The sequence below is a fragment of the Octopus sinensis genome, linkage group LG17 (assembly GCF_006345805.1).
Source record: "Octopus sinensis linkage group LG17, ASM634580v1, whole genome shotgun sequence".
NCBI lineage: Eukaryota > Metazoa > Mollusca > Cephalopoda > Octopoda > Octopodidae > Octopus > Octopus sinensis.
The window spans coordinates 27,736,621-27,754,985 of NC_043013.1; the positions used below are offsets into that span (position 1 = coordinate 27,736,621).

An 18,365-nucleotide genomic window follows, 5' to 3' on the forward strand; every position below is an offset into this window, starting at 1 on the left:
TGTGTGTGTGTGTCTGTTTGTCCCCCATCACTGCTTGACAACCAGTGTTGGTGTGTTTATGTCCACATAACTTAGCAGATTGGCAAAAGAGACCTATGTAATAATTACCAAGCTTTTTTTTTAGAAATAACAACTAAAAATTCTTCAAGACAGTGCCCCAGTATGACCACAGTCTAATGACTGAAACAAGAAAAAAAATATATATTCCTAATGTGAGATGAAGTTAGATGATGTGAGATATTTATCCTCTTTACTATTATAAACAACCACTTATCCCCACTGATTATATCAGTCTGGATTATTTACACTAGTAATATCAATCCAATGTGAGAACCTCTATGTCAGTGGTTTTCAACCTTTTCTAAATCCAGAACCTGGGCCACACCATAAAAAGTAAAACGCAAATCAGTCAAAGAAAAATTTATTTATTTATGCATGAAGCCCTGGGAGACGCAATTAAGAACTGTTCAACTTACTAACGAGTCCTTCAAATCTAGCTAAATCTAACCCTATTGTCAAAAAAAAAAGGACATATTGAATAATGTTGTCCTTGATACATTGGCTGAAAAGAAGAGACGAGGTTGTCACGGTTAGAACGTCTGTAATCATAGTTTTTTGGATGAGAGTTCTGGTGTAGACTAGACTTGATCCACAGTCTATAATGGTAAAAATACAATCGATTTTTACGGCCTATCAAGGGAAATAACTTGCAGGGTTTCTTTTTCTGTTCCACGTTTACATTCACTTGTAGATTGATGACTTGTGCGGCATGATTTGGGTAAAATAAGTTAAAGGTCAGAGCTATCCATACTCAGTACCACAATCATGATTACATTGCTCAGGTTAGTTGATAGGCTGTTTCAAGTGTTTGGTTTCGTTTTGGACAGACCTATTTTATTAGAAATGGTGCCAAAGTATAACCCTTTTTTATGTAGAAAGTTAGAAGAACTTGACTCCTTGGTTTTCTTATTAATGAATGCCAAAGACCAGTGGTTGTGAAGCAGTGTTTCGAATTATGAGGGCCAGGAGTTATTGTCGCTTGAGAACATTATTATAATCACATGGAGTGGCTGTATGGTAAGTAGCTTGCATACCAACGACATGGTTCAGTCCCACTGTGTGGCACCTTGGGCAAGTGTCTTCTACTATAGAGTCAGGCTGACCAAAGCCTTGTGAGTGGATTAGGTTGATGGAAACTGAAAGAGGCCCGTCGCGTATTTATATATGTATATATATATATATATATATAAATAAGTATATGTTTGTTCTCCCTCCATCATTTGACAACTGATGTTGGTGTGTTTGCATCCCTGTAACTTAGCAGTTTGGCAAAAGAGACTGATAGAATAAGTACTAAGCTTAGAAAGAATAAGTCCTGGTGTCAATTTGTTCGACTAAAGGTGGTGCTCCAGCATGGCTGCAGTCAAATGACTGAAACAAGTAAAAGAATCTTGATTATAAAATTTGATTATACAATGTATTTGAAATTTGTTCAATATTTATTGGGAAGTGTAGTTGGCTGAGTGGAGGAGGTGTTAACTAAGAGCTGAAAGATTGATGGTTCCTGGTAGGCACTGCGTTTTGTCATTGACTGAACAGATACTGTATTTTTTGGTATACAAGTCAACATAGTATATAGTGTAAATATTGAAACAGCACCATCCCTAACTTTGCAAATCTTGCTGCATTTCACATGGAATTATTGGTCTACCAAAATTGTCTTAGTGTGTAAGTCAACCTATGTTTTTTTACTGTTAATTTTGGTCTGAAAAATTCGATTTGTATGGTGGAAAATATGATATATCATATAACTAGCATGTATTTAACTTACAGATCTGATTTTAATGTTCTCAAATTAGTTTGGGGTGAGGAATGTGGTTTAGCCATTCAAACTAACTTACTGTAGATGATACAATTGGAGTTTAAAGGGTTTCCCTCTTAAGACACAAAGGGTTTTAGAAATCTCTGCTTTATATATTTATCATAATCATTTATTTACAGATTTGTGTTATATAAATTGCATTTTCTAAGTACCTCATTGTGTTTACCTTTTTATTTTTTTTTTTAGTCTGGAGGTACCATTGTTCCATTAGAAAGCCGAACTGTACGTTTTATTGACAACTTCAGCCAGGGGACCCGTGGATCAGCATCAGCTGAGTATCCTTATTCTGTGTTTTTTTTTTAAAAACTTTATATTATACGAATTTATATTTGCTTTTACTATTTTCAAAATGATGTCTTGTTTAGTAACTTTGATAAAATCTTTAAGACAGAAAAAGGGGAAAAAGAATCATCATCATCATCATCGTTTAACATCCGTTTTACATGTTAGCATGGGTTGGACGGTTCGACTGGGGTCTGGGAATCCAGGAGGCTGCACCAGGCACCAATCTGATCTGGTAGTGTTTCTACAGCTGGATGCCCTTCCTAACACCAACCACTCCGTGAGTGTAGTGTGTTAGCAAAAGGGAAAGTAGACTAACTAGTCTCAAGCACCAATACTTAATGAAATCAATGGACTGACTAATTCTACAATATAATAATATCAAAAATACCTTAGGAATGAGAGCCCAGGTTTTAAATTTCCCCAAGACACCTGATGAAGGCTGGAGGGTATATCAGCTGAAACGTGTTAAAAACAAACACGATGAGGACAAATATCCATCAAATGTAAATAATGTAATTCTACCATATATCAGTGAAAAGATGTTGATGGAAAATATTGAAAGGAATTTGGAATTTCCTGATTTCAATTGCCATACTTAAAGGATTTGGAGGAAAGGACGTGAGAGAAGGGAGACTTACTATACATTAAAAACAGAACTTTGATTGATGTATCTACTATTGAAAAGGCAAAAAAATTGTAATTCTCATGCTTCACCCACAGAATAGCAAGAAAGATTAAAAAATACTTTATTGGTCAGAGGTGTTCATCAATGGAGGGTCAAATCTATTTACTTTAGTTTGCTCACTTTGCTACCACATGGTTTCAGATTTGATCCCACTGCATGGCACTTCAGGTAAATGTCTTCTATAAAAGGCATTGATATCTCCAGGCTGACCAATGCTTTGTGAGTGAATCTGGTAAGTGGAAACTGCAGGAAGCCTGTCATATGGATGTGTGTGAATATATATGTTCCACACGTCACCCACTGCTTAAGCAAAATGATAATGAAGATGACATTCCTTGTTGACATTATGATTTGTCTCTCTGCACTTTCAAAGGTTTCTAGAAAGAAACTTCTTGCTTAAAAATGGCTAAGGTTTGGTGAAAGGAAGAGCATTTGTTCATTTATATTTGTTTTTACATGTTTTTTTATTATACTAGCATCTGGCCATAGAATCCTGCCTCAAATTCTCACCAAATTCTTGTTAGCATAGGAAAAAAACAAATACTAAGGAAATTAATAAATTCACTAACCATTTAACATTCTTTCTAATATCAGCTTAAATTGAAGTTTCAAGGAAACTTTCCCACATCTGATCTCATCTTGAAAATTTACCATTTTCCATTTATTTATTTAAAAAAAGCAAGCTCAATGATTTTATAGAAGGCAAATGTTATTTTCAATTAATTTGTAAATAGATATTTTCTCAATAGTGGTTATGCAGTGATATTCTTACACCGAAACGGTTCTCTTGAGCCATATTCTCGCAATTTTTCACGGAAAAATCTACTTGATTTTCTTGAATTCCGTGAAGATGGCCAGGAACAGTCACTTGCAGGTAAGTTTAATTAAAAATACTTCATTATCACAGTAATAATTTACTGTTACTTTTGTTTGTCTTTTCACCCTTTAGCACTCATATTATTCTGTCAGATGTAATGCCTTTTCATTCACATTGTTTTGAATTAATCATGCGTTATCCTGTAGGTTTCAGGGATTTTGATAATGTGATTGTTTATTTTTAGAATGGCATTGCAAGGTAGGTTTGAGAGGCTGGATCTGGCTAGTTTTAACATAAAACAGGTAGAATATTTGGACCAGACATGGCTGGCTTGAATGCTAAAGGCTTAAAGAAATGTTGAAAAACCTTTCTCTAAATTTTAAAAGTTACATTGATTTTTCTCATGGTCTAAGGTGAAGGCTTCCAAAGTGGACAGCCCAGTTCTTTTTAACTCTTTGTCTGTCTGAAACATTTTCATAAGTTTCTCCTAAATGTTGATGGTTGTCTTCAGACTTTTAGTTAGTCCCTTGTTCCATACGCCTGAGTAATATAAAGCTTTCCTTTCATAAGTCCCAAGTTATTCTGATGGTTGGAAAAATTTTAGAATGTGTATTATACATTATTTACATTGGACAGATAGATGTCCTCACCTTGTTTGTTGTTACCGTGTTTTGGTTGATGTACCTGCCAGCCTTCTTCAGGTGTCCTGCTGGAATTTCAAACCAAACTCTTTATTTGACCAATGAGGTACTCTGTTCTCATTTCTAAGGTACTTTTTGCTGATGCTATTACTATTATTCAAGCCCACGGGCATATAGCATAGTGGTTAAGAACATGAGCTAATAACTTCAAGATTCTGGTTCAATCTCAATCAATGACTTGAATAAATGATAATAATAACATCAGCAAAAAATACTTTAGGAATCAGATGAGAGGACTCTATTAGTCAAATAAAGGGTTGGGTTTGAAAATCCACCAGGACACCTGATGGAGAGTACATCAGCCAAAACATTGTGGTAACAAACAAAGTGAGGACAAATATCCATCAATGTAAATAATGTACATAATTCCTCATCTCTAAAATAAAGAAGAAAGTGTATTATGTATGATGTATGGATTCAAAGGATTAAGGCAGTAATAATATTAACTAAGGTAAGGACCTTAAAAACTAAGAAAGAAAAACCAAAGGAATTGGCATATATACTACATAATGCTGAGTTACAATACATATTTTTCATAATATGAATAGTTATTTGTCTCTGAATTAAGCACAGGACCAGTAAGTGTAGCTACTTTATTTTATTGACTCCAGAGGGGTGAAAGGTAAAGTTGACCTTGGTAAGATTTGAACTCCGAAATGTAAAGAGCTGGAAGAAATACTGCAAAGAATTCTTTCCCATTGCTCTAACAATGCTATGGTAATTCTTTCTTTTATTAAAATGATTTCTTTTGTAAAGTTAATGTTGAAAGCAGAGTATAATCAATAATGTCGACTTGCAGTACTTGACTGGCATTTTATCAATCCTACAAGGTCAATATGGAGCCAGAACTCTTGGCCTGCTAAAAATAACACCCAACTGTTCCTTGAAATTAACATTTAAAGAAAAAATGAAAATGCCTACATTTATATCATTCTAGATGCTTTATACTGTATTCAGAGAAAAGCAAATACAACAAAAAACAGAGGTGATCTTTTATCATATGTCTGCTTAATCAGGACTGACCTGGGTTTAAACAACAAAAACGTTTTTTTCTCAAACCAACAGAACCCCTCCTCTGTGTAATCTCATAACCAATTAGAAACAGCAGCCAAATCTCTATTTGGAATGCTATCCCAGTTATATTATGTGGGATATTCTGAGGAGGAATGCTTCTTGATCATAGGTTTACTCAGTAAAGACTGACCTTAGGCTAATCATGTTTTATATCTTAGCCAAATTATGGACTTGGTTTTCTTTTTTTGCAAGAACTGTCAACTGCCGTAAATCCTTGAGTATAATCCGCATTTTTTCCCCAAAATTTAATGGTCAAAATCCCTTGTGCGTACTATATACGAGGTTAAAAATGAAAATTGTTTTCTAAGCAATGTCCGAGTCTCTATTTGCTGTCTGGCAATGTTTATTCAGACGCATTTTGTGATGTCGGGCGCGAAAATACCTTAAGCTAAGCCTGAAATCATGAAGTCATAAAAGAATCATCCATAACTTGCAGTAAGCAACATTTATTAAACGTTATTACTGTTTCTACTGTTACTTCTTTATTTTCTGCAAACAAAATGCACAAAAAAGTTATACGTTTGCATTATGTTATATATACAATAATAATAAAGGATGTTACCGTATACATTTTTACAAACCAAGGACATTATATAGACCTTGACTCAAGTTAGAGAAGGGGTGCGTATTATACACAAGGTTTAGGTTTTTCAAAGGTACAGTCCCCTAAAAATCCCCTGCATATTATACTCAAGGGCGGACTATACTCGAGGATTTACGGTGGTTCGTTTTTGTTTATCTGTTTTAATTCTCTTATGGTTATTGTGTTTATTTATGCATTTACTTTTCTTCTTTCCGGTACATAGTGCAAGGCAAGTATGAGGAGAAAATTAGCAAGATTTTACGCATCTATCAAAAGGTAACACATTCTGAAATGTTACTATCAGTAGATTTTACAACATTGAGTGAGTATTTGTATTTACTCCGCATAGCAGCTCTGGCATTAAAAACTCTCCAGCTCGATGCCATGCTCTATCTTGCAGCAGCCGTGTCTGACTTCTATATTCCCAAAGATCAAATGGTATGGATGCTGTTTTTTCTTATCTTTTATCTTCTCTTCAAATCTGATAATCTTCTTTGTTTAACTCTTTTGACACTAACCTGTCTATGACAATCACCTTGCATGTTGCTCTATGTATTTTGTCTGTGAGAAAAAAGAATTAGGTTCTTGTGACTGGAACATGTTTAATCACAGCTCTGGTCAGTCAGGGCTGATCAGGGACTAATCAACAACAACGCTCAATAACACTTATAGCATCTTTTATTATCTACGTCAGGGGTTCTTGACCAGGGCCCACATAAGATTTCGTTGTTAAAATTTATTTGCAATAAATTGCTTATACTCCAGCTATACACAAAATATTTTATCAATTTTTAAAAAATACAATTTCTAATAATGTTTAATTATAAAAAATATAATAGGATTTTTTAAACATTGACTGACTCTGGGAGTTCATCTGAGTAAAATAGGAACCAAAGGGGTCCACAGGTGAAAAATGGTTAAGAACCACTGATTTAGATCAATCAGGGGCAATCAAAGTGCAGCCTGTGGGACTTTGTGAATGACATGCCTAAAAGTAAATTACCTTGAATTTGTTTTAGTAGTATGGCTCACCTGATAATGAGCCATCTCTCACATGGTCTACTTCTTGAGAAAGGTTGCCCATCATCATCATCATCATCATCATCGTTTAACGTCCGCTTTCCATGCTAGCATGGGTTGGACGGTTCAACTGGGGTCTGGCAAGCCCGAAGGCTGCACCAGGCCATACATTATCTAAATTGATGTTGTTTAACCCCGGCCAGTCTTGGTTGATAGAGAAGATCTATGATAAAAAAAAAATTCAACCATAACCATATCATTTTTTTTCTTTATTTTTTCAGGCATTGTCTATTTAGGACTACATTATCCCAAATGTTCTTTTGCTTTTAAGTTATTTGGCTATGATTTGAGGGAAATTATCTTGCTATTTCTAGGATGTTGATTGACCATTTAGAACCCCTCCCTCCCTTGAAATAATTTCTATATTGCTGCCATGTTAACTGATATTTACTGTCTCCTTTTGTAGCCAGAACACAAAATCCAGTCCTCAAATGGCTCTCTACAATTATCTCTTCAATTGGTTCCTAAATTATTGGAACCACTTGTCAAAGACTGGGCACCAGATGCTTTTATAATTTCTTTTAAGGTCAGTAACATTTCATTATATTGCACATTCTCAATCAAAATACATATACTTGACTAGTGCGTCATCATCTAATGTCCATGTTCCATTCTGGCATGAACCTGGAACCTTGGGAACCTTCTTAGCTATTCAACTATTACTGTGTCCAGTGCAAAGCTAATGTGAAATAAATTTCCCTTTGAATAAGATGATAATCTGTGTGCATGCAGAGCCAGGCAAGTGAGATATGTTGAATTAAGATATACAACCTGACTTATACAGGTGGCAAACTGGCAGAGTTGTTAGAGTGTAGAACAAAATATCATGTGGTATTTGTTTGAGTTCACTGAATTCTGAGTTCAAATCCTGCAAAAGTCACCTTTACCTTTTCACCCTTCTTTTCTTCTTTCCACTTAATACCAAGTGACATAAGGCTTCCACTCTCTCTCTCTTTCTCTTCATGCTGTCCTTCAGTGGCTGTGATTCACAACTGCTTCCTTCTCTTTCTAGTTTAGCAACCTCTCCAAGGTGTTGTAGATTCTTCAGAGTGCTTAAAGTTTCTGTAATCAAAAGGTGGATTAGCCCAATGGCCAAACTTCAGCACTTGAAGTGGGGTGAGGGTGGGGTGATTTTCTCTCAGAGTTTCCTTCCCTTAGATGATCTCATGATCCCAGTGTTGCACATGCACACAAGCTCCATCTGTCTGCGATTCTAAATTGAAGGATGGGATTGAACTTGAGACTGTGTGGTTAACAATTCAAAGTAAACTTCTTAACCACAATGCATCTTCCGTCTTAAACGAAACGTTCTTTTTTTCCCTTTTTTTTGTCTTTCCATGTTATGGACTTTAATTTAAAGCAAATTCATAACAAAAATGACTTTTTGTTACTTTTAGTTAGAAACTAACAGAAGTTTGCTGATATCGAAATCAAAAGCAGCTCTAGAAAAATATCAACACCAGGTAAGGAAACAAAATATTTTCCTATATTGTTAGGGAAATTTTCAGGTGATACCTTTTTTTCAAAATTTGTTACCTTAAACTATTCACCATATTTTCTAGAATACAATTCAATGTAGTACATAATGCAAATATGTAGCGTAAACACTCAAGTATCATCACTATCTTTCCAAACTCTGCTGCATTTCACTTGGAATTTTTGGTCTTCCAAAATCATCTTGAGTATGTAAGTTTAACTACATTTTAGACTGTAAATGTTGGCCCATAAAATTTGACTTGTATGCTAGAAAATATGGTAATGATAGCTCAAGTTTAAAAGACTGTTACCTGAAAAGTGAGACCACTAACTCTCAATGTCAAGGCAAGTGTGGTAAAGTACCTCTAAAAATTACAAGCTCTTCATATATACACTATACAGGGTTGGCCAAAAGTTACCTGACAGTAAATCACAACCATTTAGTTTCAAGATTTATTCATGTTTAACAAGTGAATAAATTTAATAAAAGCACCTAAATATGTTCAAACGGAAGTCCTTCTTGAGCGACACATTTTTCCATTCAAGTCAATACAGAATTACAAATATTATTTATGGAATTTTGATTTACGGTCAGTTGACTTTTGGCCAACTCTGTATAAATAGAAATTAGGGACTTAGAGGAGATGGAGGATGATATGTATAATTCATCATATGTACAGTGTAAGTTTTATATATAATTTTGGATAGATTTCAGCTGTAACTACTTTAAGCAGGGTTGACAGCAGGATGCTGTGAACAAATGGGTTATTGAGGTGTTGTCTGCGGATCTGCCTTTTTCTAAGAAATTTTAAAGTTAAATGTATTTGTGGGCCATTGAGCAGTCGGTGGATTCTTTTGAGCCACAATTTGTAATAATTTTTGCTTTCATAAACATTGCCAAAAATAGAAATGGAGGACTATATGGTGATATTTTAAATACTAGGTTGAGGACAAAGTTCATGCACTATGTTAAAATAATTTCTTATGCAAAAATTTATTCAAAAACAACAACTATTCTTCAAAATAAAGATCATCCTTTTCCATGACCTTCTGCCAATGATCTGCAAGCTTTCAGATTTGAATCGAAAGGTTCTTGGCAGGCTTCTTTAACTTCATTGAATGACTTTCATAAAGTGCTGCATTGATCAGAAGAGACCTTAGTCAGATGGAGCAACATCTGGACTATAGCCTGGATGCTGCAGAACTTCCACACTGTTCAGTTCTTTAATCTTGCTGCTGGTCTTTCTGGTGGTATGTGGCTTTGCATTGTCTTGTTGAAACAAAGTGCATTTTCGACGAACAAGTCTTGGGGCACTTTTCAACCAGCGCATCATAAACTCAATCAACTTGCTTGCAGTAAACTTCAGCGTTGATGGTGCGACCATTTAGCACAAGTTCAGCTCACAAACGTTTTCCTCAACCTAATATAAGATAATATATATAGAGTATGAGCAAATTTAAGAATAAATCAAAAGCTGGCTTATTTCAAAAAGGAGTTGCTGATCTCAGACTTAAGACATGGTTCAACTCAATAGCACTACCTGGTTAATATTTACAATGTGTTGGTGCCATATCAGACAAACTGCTTAGCAACATTTCTTTTGGCTCTTTTTGTTCCGAATTCATATTATATTATTCTGGTCAACTCTCACCCTTTCATGTTTGAAAAATAAAATACCAGTCTAGTACTGGAGCTGACGTAATCAACTAATCCCTTAAACTAGTTGCTGGCATTGTGCCAAAACTTGAAGCAATACATGCAAGTATCAGTACTGCGTGAATATTTACCAGGTGGTGCTACTGAGTAAGCCTAGGCCAATTGTCTGTGTGTCTCTTTTCTGGCTACAGAAGAAAGTGAAATATCTTAAAGAACCAAAAACGAAAATGATTGTGGCATGAGTTATGACTTAGAATTAGTGGATTCCCTGACATCTTTTAACTTCTTCTGTACTTTAATATGTTGTACTTTAAAATATATATCATGTCTATGAAAAACATACCATATTTGCTCATGTGTAAGTTGCACTGTTTTTATTTTGATTTTAACTGAAAAAAGCTGGGATGCAATTTATACACATTGCAAACCTAAAACAGAAAGGAAAAGAATTTTGTACCAAAATTTAACACTAAATTATGAGTGCAACTTCTACATGAGAAAATTTGGTTAATAGCTGAAACCTCTTCATTTGGTAATGTTTACTTTCCCTTCATTCTTTCCTTTCACTGTATTCTTTTTTCAATCTGTTCCTTTTCCATTGTATCTTTCTACTCTGTTCCTCTCTATCTATTCCATATTTCTTTTTCTCTAATCTTTTTTCCTCTCTCTATTCTTTCAATAAATATCATTTTTATTTTCTATAATTTTCCAGTTAGTCATTGCCAACCTTCTTGAGACAAGGAAAGAAGAGGTAATTCTGGTTACCAAAGACTCCTCAAAACCAATCTTGCTGTCTGCCGAATGTCTTTCACAAGGAGTTGAAATAGAAGAGCTCATTATCAAAGAGTTGATAACCATACATAACCACATGTTAAACCAAAAATAATCCTTTATAGGGATGAGGGAGCGGGATTGGTTCGTCTGCAATCTGTTCTTCAACATTCTGCTACATTTCATTAGTTTGAAGAATGAAGTTTTGTAGAAACTGTGATTTTGTAATTCTGCTGTAAATTTTATTTTTCAAGTAGAATCTTATTACCATGCATATGTATAATTTTTGCATGCTAGATCCGAATGACTGACTTGTGGAAGTGACTGAGATAAAGAAGCTAAAAGTAGTGTTAGTGTTGGCAGTGATGCCAGTAAAGAATTTGATGTATCAGAGCATAAGGAATTACCAAGGGCTAGACTTTGTTGTCAGGTTTTCTTTGGTATTATTTTCTTTGTGTGTATGTGTGTTTGTATGTATGCATGTTGATAAGTGTTTACAGGAATTGATGCTTGCATATAAAAACGTTGCACACAAATAGACTGTTCAATGCCTTGTTGAAATACAAGAAAAATTTAAGTTTGCCTCTGGGAAAGGTTGGCTGGGGTCTACAGTTTTAAAGGTGGACATAGGCATAGATTAGGGTATTAGTTTGTAGTTTGATGTTCTAAAAACTTCATTAACAACAGGGTCTTAACTGTGTGTAGAAGAAAAAAGTGAGCACATGTAGTCTGTAATAATGAGTGATGACAATGATGGCTCTCCTGTACCTGGAGGTCTTCCGACTAGTATCTCCCATCAAGGACTCCCATAGACCCAGGTTCATTGATCAGAGCAGAAAGAAATAATAATAATAATATTCAGGGACCTTTTGAGCAGGATGGGCTGCTCAACCTGAAGGAAATTCTAACAGGGCTCCATTTTCAAGGTCATACACTGTTTATCTTGATATGAAATCACCATGTCATGCACATATGGTTGTGATGCATGTGCATGGTGTACTCTTATCAGATGGGTACGCATGATGGGCATACTGGGCTTCGTATATTTGTACCCCAGTGTCACTTTGATGGCATGCATTGCTCTCACACTCAATAATAATAATTTTTTCTGATTTTGGCTCAAAGCCAGTAATTTTCTGAAGAGCGGAAAGTTGCCTACGTCAACCTTAGTGTTCAACTGGTATTTTATTTATTGACTTCAGAAGAATAAAAGCTAAAGGCAACCAGAATATAAAGAGCCAGAAATACCACTGAGCATTTTTGTCTTTGTACTGTAACAATACTGGCAACGCACCACCATAATATTAATACCTTGTCAAAAGGTACAACAATTTGACATGGAAGAGAAATGTATTGCAAAAACCAAATGGAGGGTAAGATAGCTGTAAGACATGTAAATCATTATTGTGTAGTCATTACAAACAGATAATGCTCAATAGATCCAGTGAGATCTGTGACATTGATAACAAGCTAGAGTTGATGGTGGGACAAATGTATTAGCATAGCTGTTTTGGCGAGCAGCTTTGTCTGTGAACTGATTGTATGCTCACTGGAATTAGTAGCTGTGTAGTATAATTAGTACTCGAGATGAGACTAACAGTAGTTTGTGTTGGTTGAAGTCTGAAGGTGATGGAATCTATCTACCATTGGTCTCTCTCTCTCTCTCTTTCAAGGCAGATTTTTTTTTTTTTTTTTTTCACCCAGTGTAGTAAATATGATGATGTATGGTAATGAGTTATACTCAGTGGATGTAGAGGATAAGAATGCATAGGAATTGAGTATGGTCTGCTGACTTAACGTGAGTGTAAATGAGTTGAGAAAACAACCAAGCAGAAAATTCTTGGACTGGATAATTTTTAGAAGGCATATCATTAATGTCATTAATTTTCAAGCAAAGCACTTGTAACTTTTTTTTTCCCTATTTGTCGTAAAATTAATCATTACATGCATCACCAGTCACAGTAGTACAGCTTTGGACTTGAAATGTCGATTGGACCAGATCTCCAGTTATGTTAAATATGTTAAACCTAATGCTGAGATGTGTTGAGTTAGTGTATACAACCTGACTTATTTGCATTGGCTGAGTTGTTAAAGTATTGAACAAAATGTCATACTGTTTTTTGTTCACTGCATTCTAAGTTCGAACCTTGCCAAAGTTAATTTTACCATTCATAGTTTCAGGGTCACAAAAATAAAGTGTCACCTCGGGACAGTGAAATATCAGAATTATTAAAGCATTAGATAAAATCCTTTGTTTGTTCTAGCTCTGCTTTAAGATCTTTTATTGTTAAACATGGCCAAGTCTATTGTGGATGATTTCATGGACAAAATCACAACTACTTTGCTATGTCATCCATCAGTCATCTGTCTGTTCAATAGAACTATAACACAGACTCATTCAGTATTGTCATTAGTGGTATCCAATTCTTTGATGTGTGATGCTTGTATGATCAGTTTTGAATTTTTCTATTTATTTGTAGACAGTCCATAGCAGCAAAATACAATTTTCAAGCTGTGCTCAAACCTTTTGATGGATTTCAATCTCTAATACACAGAAACACAGATCACTGCCCTTCTATAGGGCAAACAGAAACCAGGGCAGTGTCTATCTGTTAACAACTTTATTGATGTGAATAATGCAATATTATTGTAAACATGTAAATTAATCATGGTTCTCCTTTTGAAAACATCAACAGACTTTGTTATTATTAAAGCAATAACAACTTGATATTTCAAATTCAAAGCTGTACTATAGTGACTAGCGGGTATGCAGTGCAGATAATTAATGATTGCCCTTGTACAACTTTAAGACAAACTGGTAAGACTTGTAAAGAAAGCCTACAATGCAATGCCATCTGTTAAGAAACAAATGATGGTGGTGGTGGTTGTGGTTCACTTTTTCTACTTTAAAAAAAAAATATGTAATTTGTTGCAGAGTTTGATTCTTAAAAGACAATATTCATTTCATGTTTAAATAAGAGACCAATTCTTTTATAAGTTTTCCTTACGTTTAATGAGGTTAGCTATTTTTGCAAATTTGGATTCTTCAGATGAGTTGTTGGAATGTTCTTGTGCAGATTTTTGTAATGCTGATGACTTGATCAGAAAACGGAAACAGTAGCTGTCTTTGTAGCTAGTTTGATTAGTTAATCTATTTAATTAGAAATACTTATACTGTGAGGAAAAGATAACACTAGTTCAACAACTTAATCAGTTCTTGTAGGAAAGATGGGAGACAACTCTAGGTATGTTTCAATATTATGAGATCTCAATAGGCCTTACTTTATTTGTTGAAATATTGGTCAGAAAATTACTAAGTAGATTAATAATATTACAAAGAAAAATACCCTATTTAAATACATATATGTCATAGGTTGATAACCCAGAGATGCCATCCACTTGAAAAGCAATTGTTAGTGTTTCATTCTATATTTAACATATGTCTGTCTCCAGCCTACAGGCTCATTATGGCAGAACTCTTCTCACTTTACATTATTTACATTTGACAGATACTTGTCCTCATCTTGTTTGTTGTTAACACAACGTTTCAGGTGATATACCCTCCAGCCTTCATCAGGTGTCTTGGGGAAATTTTGAACCTGGGCTCTCATTCCTAAGGTATTTTTCTATATTATTATTATTATCATTATTCATGTCACTACCTGGAATCGAGCCTGGATCTGAATAATAATAATATAGAAAAATACCTTAGGAATGAGAACCCAGGTTCGGAATTTCTCCAAGACACCTGATGAAGGCTGGAGGTTACATCAGTCGAAACGTGTTAGCAACAAACAAGATGAGGACAAATATCCGTCAAATGTACATATTTTCTCATCTCTTAAATATAGAGCTATCTTGTCACTTTGCAGCATATAAGTGACAGCACAAAACTCTCCTCAAACAGGGTGCTGGTCCATTACAAGGTTAACTCCCAGCTACTGCTGGTACTCACTGGAGCAGTGTGAAATGAAATGCCTTGCTGAAGGACACAATGTCTGGGAAATGAGCTCATGACCATTATAGTTCATGAACTTGACACTAATGGGCCATGCACTCTCCTATAATGAGCACCAAAAGTTCTAATTGGAAATATGTGGTGATGATAAACACTGCATTATTTTAATAATTTCATCAGTGACCCATAGACTTGACCCTATTTTACTGAAATAGTGATGGGAGATTTACTAAATACTGAAATAATATTAGTTATGCTAATGTTGTCTTTTCCTCACTGCTGAAGTATGTTTAAGTAGATTTTTAATGTTAATTACTTAAATATATTAACACTAACTTAATTACTGTTTTTACTGCATTTCTGGATAATTAAATAATTAATCTAAACAATTTATTTTTTTTAAATAATGAAACTAATCAGTTTTACAGTATCCTTGTTTCTCCTACTGGTGAAATGTACCTCATCATTGTATCTATTAACAGCAAAGTTGACTGAGTTATTGAAATGTTAAGTGCTTTGCTGTAGATGATATAATATTAGGATAAGATACTGTCAAACTTTCAGGGTTTTTTTTTCTGTTTTATTGCCTTGGCCTTCTGTCTCTCTAACAAAAGAATATTCAAGGACAAAATCCAAAAGAATAACAACAATAATTATCCTAATCCAGACTTCAATACATTCCATCATTTATGTTTTTATTAATTTTTCTATTTCTGGAATATTTCACCATTACTCTGATCATTTTGAAAATTACTTTACATTTGTAAGATTTTGTATTTTGATTCCTTTATAGATTTAGTTATATACTTAAATCGTTTCAGAGTTACTTAAAATTTTTTCCCAACTGGGTATCTTTAAAAATTTATTTAGTTTTTCAATCACTCTCTCACTCAACCACAAAGTTGTGATTTGTAGTAGACCAATTTCATTGTTTTGTATTTATTGTTAGAAGAATTGATTGTCTTGCATATGATGCAACCCTCTTTGTAATTGAAACCCTACAGACATTTTTGCTTTCAAAAAGAGTTACCTCTTGAAGGTCGAACTTGCAGAATGCACCCTCCAGATAGCTAAATTCTTTCAAGGATCAAAACACAATACAGCACTGCATGCTGTCCATAAATTGAGAGATGTGGGCTGTTGTGAAGTTCATGGTTTAGAGAGATATAAACATAAAACATCTCTCACTTTATAAATCTGTTCAAAAGAAATCGAGTATACAGTGACTTGTACTGCTACCAACTCTGAGCTGTGCCTCCCCATAATATCTATTTACGATGAGGTACACAGTTTCATGAAACTTAATGTTTCTGGATATAAAGTATTGACCATCCATCCAGTGAGCTGCTGTGTATCTTGTTATCTTGGGTTGTAAATATTTCTCACATTTAGTACAAATTCATTGTTTTCAGAGAAGTGGTAACATTAATTGAGTGAGCCACAGTAAATAGATGGCATCTATTTTATAAAACCCAGAGTGAAGAAAGACAAAGTTGCTCTTAGTGGTATTTGAATTGAGAATGTGACTGAGTGAAAGTAACTGTTGTATATCTTTTTCACTCGTTTGATACTACAACCGCCTTAGATACAAACCCTGCTCCTCTGATAAAAAAAGAACTTCCTGTTTTAATCCCTTGGCATTTAAACTGGTGTTCAAGCCAGACAGACCTATCCTATAATGTCATTCTAATAATAAACAGTCACATTAGTAAAGTCTCACAGCTACAAGATAATACATGACAAATTCAAAACAATTATGAATAAATAAGCATTACATTTGACAGCATCATCTGAATGCCAGAGGGTTAAAGTAAACCAATTCAAAACCTATCAAAATTTAATGTTTATGTTTCAGACACCAACTTAATACTGATGATGTTATTTTACTAAATTCTTCATTGTTTAAACAAAAGCAATGTGTTTCAACAGAAATATGACAATGAAAGGGTTAATGTAATAGAGGTTACGTTAAATAATTTAAAACCTGCTAACATCAACTTTACTGTTTCTGCTTCCTGGGTCAATAAAACTTGGTACCAATCTAGAGCAATGGAGTGGCACAGTTGTTAGAACATTATTTAAAATTCTGTGTGGTATTTGTGTCAGTTTTTCACGTTCTAAGTATAGAATGTGACTTTGTCTTTCATCATTCTGAGGTTATTAAAATATCCCAATGAAAGTACTGGGGGTGCAGCTCTCTCTCTCTCTTTCTCCAGCCGTTCTAATTTAGAGTTTATGCTGGGTCAAGATTAATTCCAGGTCAAGAAAATGACTCTCTGCTCACAACTACATAGGCATGAGCACCTAAAAGAGAGGTAAAGGTATAACATGCTACCACAAAGTCCTATTTGATTGTGAATAGGGCCACCATCAACCAAGGCTGATCATACACCTGTCCATGTAGGTACAGGCCAAGGTGAAATTCTTTTGAGGAAGACTGGCCGTTGCCCTAGTATGCAAGTCTCTTATTTCCACAAAACAAATATTTATCCATGAGAAAGACCACTGACTTGGTGCCTCAACAGCTTAGCACCAGGGTCATTGCAGGCATTGCTATCCAAATGCAAGGAGGTAGAATAGATCCTGCGATGCATCTTGCCTTTGATTACAAGTGATGGCTGAGTCTTATCATATTAGATTTCTACTCCCCATCATGTACTCCAATACTGTAACCATTTCCTCTTTAAAGTTGCCATTTTGTAAAAAAATTTATGTGTCTTGTTTATCATTTGTTGCCAATTTTGATATTTTCCAAGGGTGGGAAACAGCAGGATAGAAGTTTTAGTTCCTTTATAGAATTTTGTTTCCATATGTTTATGTTCCATGTTCAAATTGCATTGAAGTTGAATTTGTCTCTCAGCCATCCTTCTCCCATTCCTTCTCCGGAATCAATAGAATAAGTATTAGTAACACACATGCTGGGGGTCAGTTAGACCAAATTATTCTTGTTAATTGGTTTTTGTACCTACTAAGGATCCAATTATCACCGTCTTCATCATGAACGTATGTATGTATGTGTGAGTGTATATCTAGCTTGAGTTTATTCTTTTATATATTAATAAATATATAAATAAACAAAACTATCTTATTGAATTTATCAATTGTAAACTATTCTGAGAATTTTTATTAAATTTATAAAAATAAAAATCAATTTTATTTCAGTTATTCTGTAGTTTGTGTTGTTTTTTCTTTTCTTTTTTTCAGGACAGTCATTTTGTTATTGATCATTGGTCATCAATAGCAATGGATTAGTAGTTACAGTGGTTATGGTAGTAGTATGGGAGAAATGTTCCGTAACAGCACATCACTGCATCCACCATTTGTTGGTAGTTCCCTACAACCCCTGGTGGATGACACCTTTGTACCACTCAGGCAAGAACCCTCCAAACCATGGGT

General features: G+C 34.6%; 1 protein-coding gene across 1 annotated transcript in view; it reads left to right on the forward strand.

Moving 5' to 3' along the window:
* Positions 1–11,970, forward strand: part of LOC115220681 (phosphopantothenate--cysteine ligase-like) — a 22,113-nt gene extending 10,143 nt beyond the window's left edge. Inside the window, exons 2-7 of the mRNA XM_029790798.2 lie at positions 2,069–2,157; positions 3,587–3,726; positions 6,251–6,465; positions 7,514–7,633; positions 8,505–8,570; positions 10,953–11,970. Coding sequence (XP_029646658.1) covers positions 2,069–2,157; positions 3,587–3,726; positions 6,251–6,465; positions 7,514–7,633; positions 8,505–8,570; positions 10,953–11,126 — 804 coding nt within the window. The 3' untranslated portion in view covers positions 11,127–11,970. The remainder of the gene's footprint in view (positions 1–2,068; positions 2,158–3,586; positions 3,727–6,250; positions 6,466–7,513; positions 7,634–8,504; positions 8,571–10,952) is intronic.
* The last annotated feature ends 6,395 nt before the right edge of the window (positions 11,971–18,365 follow it).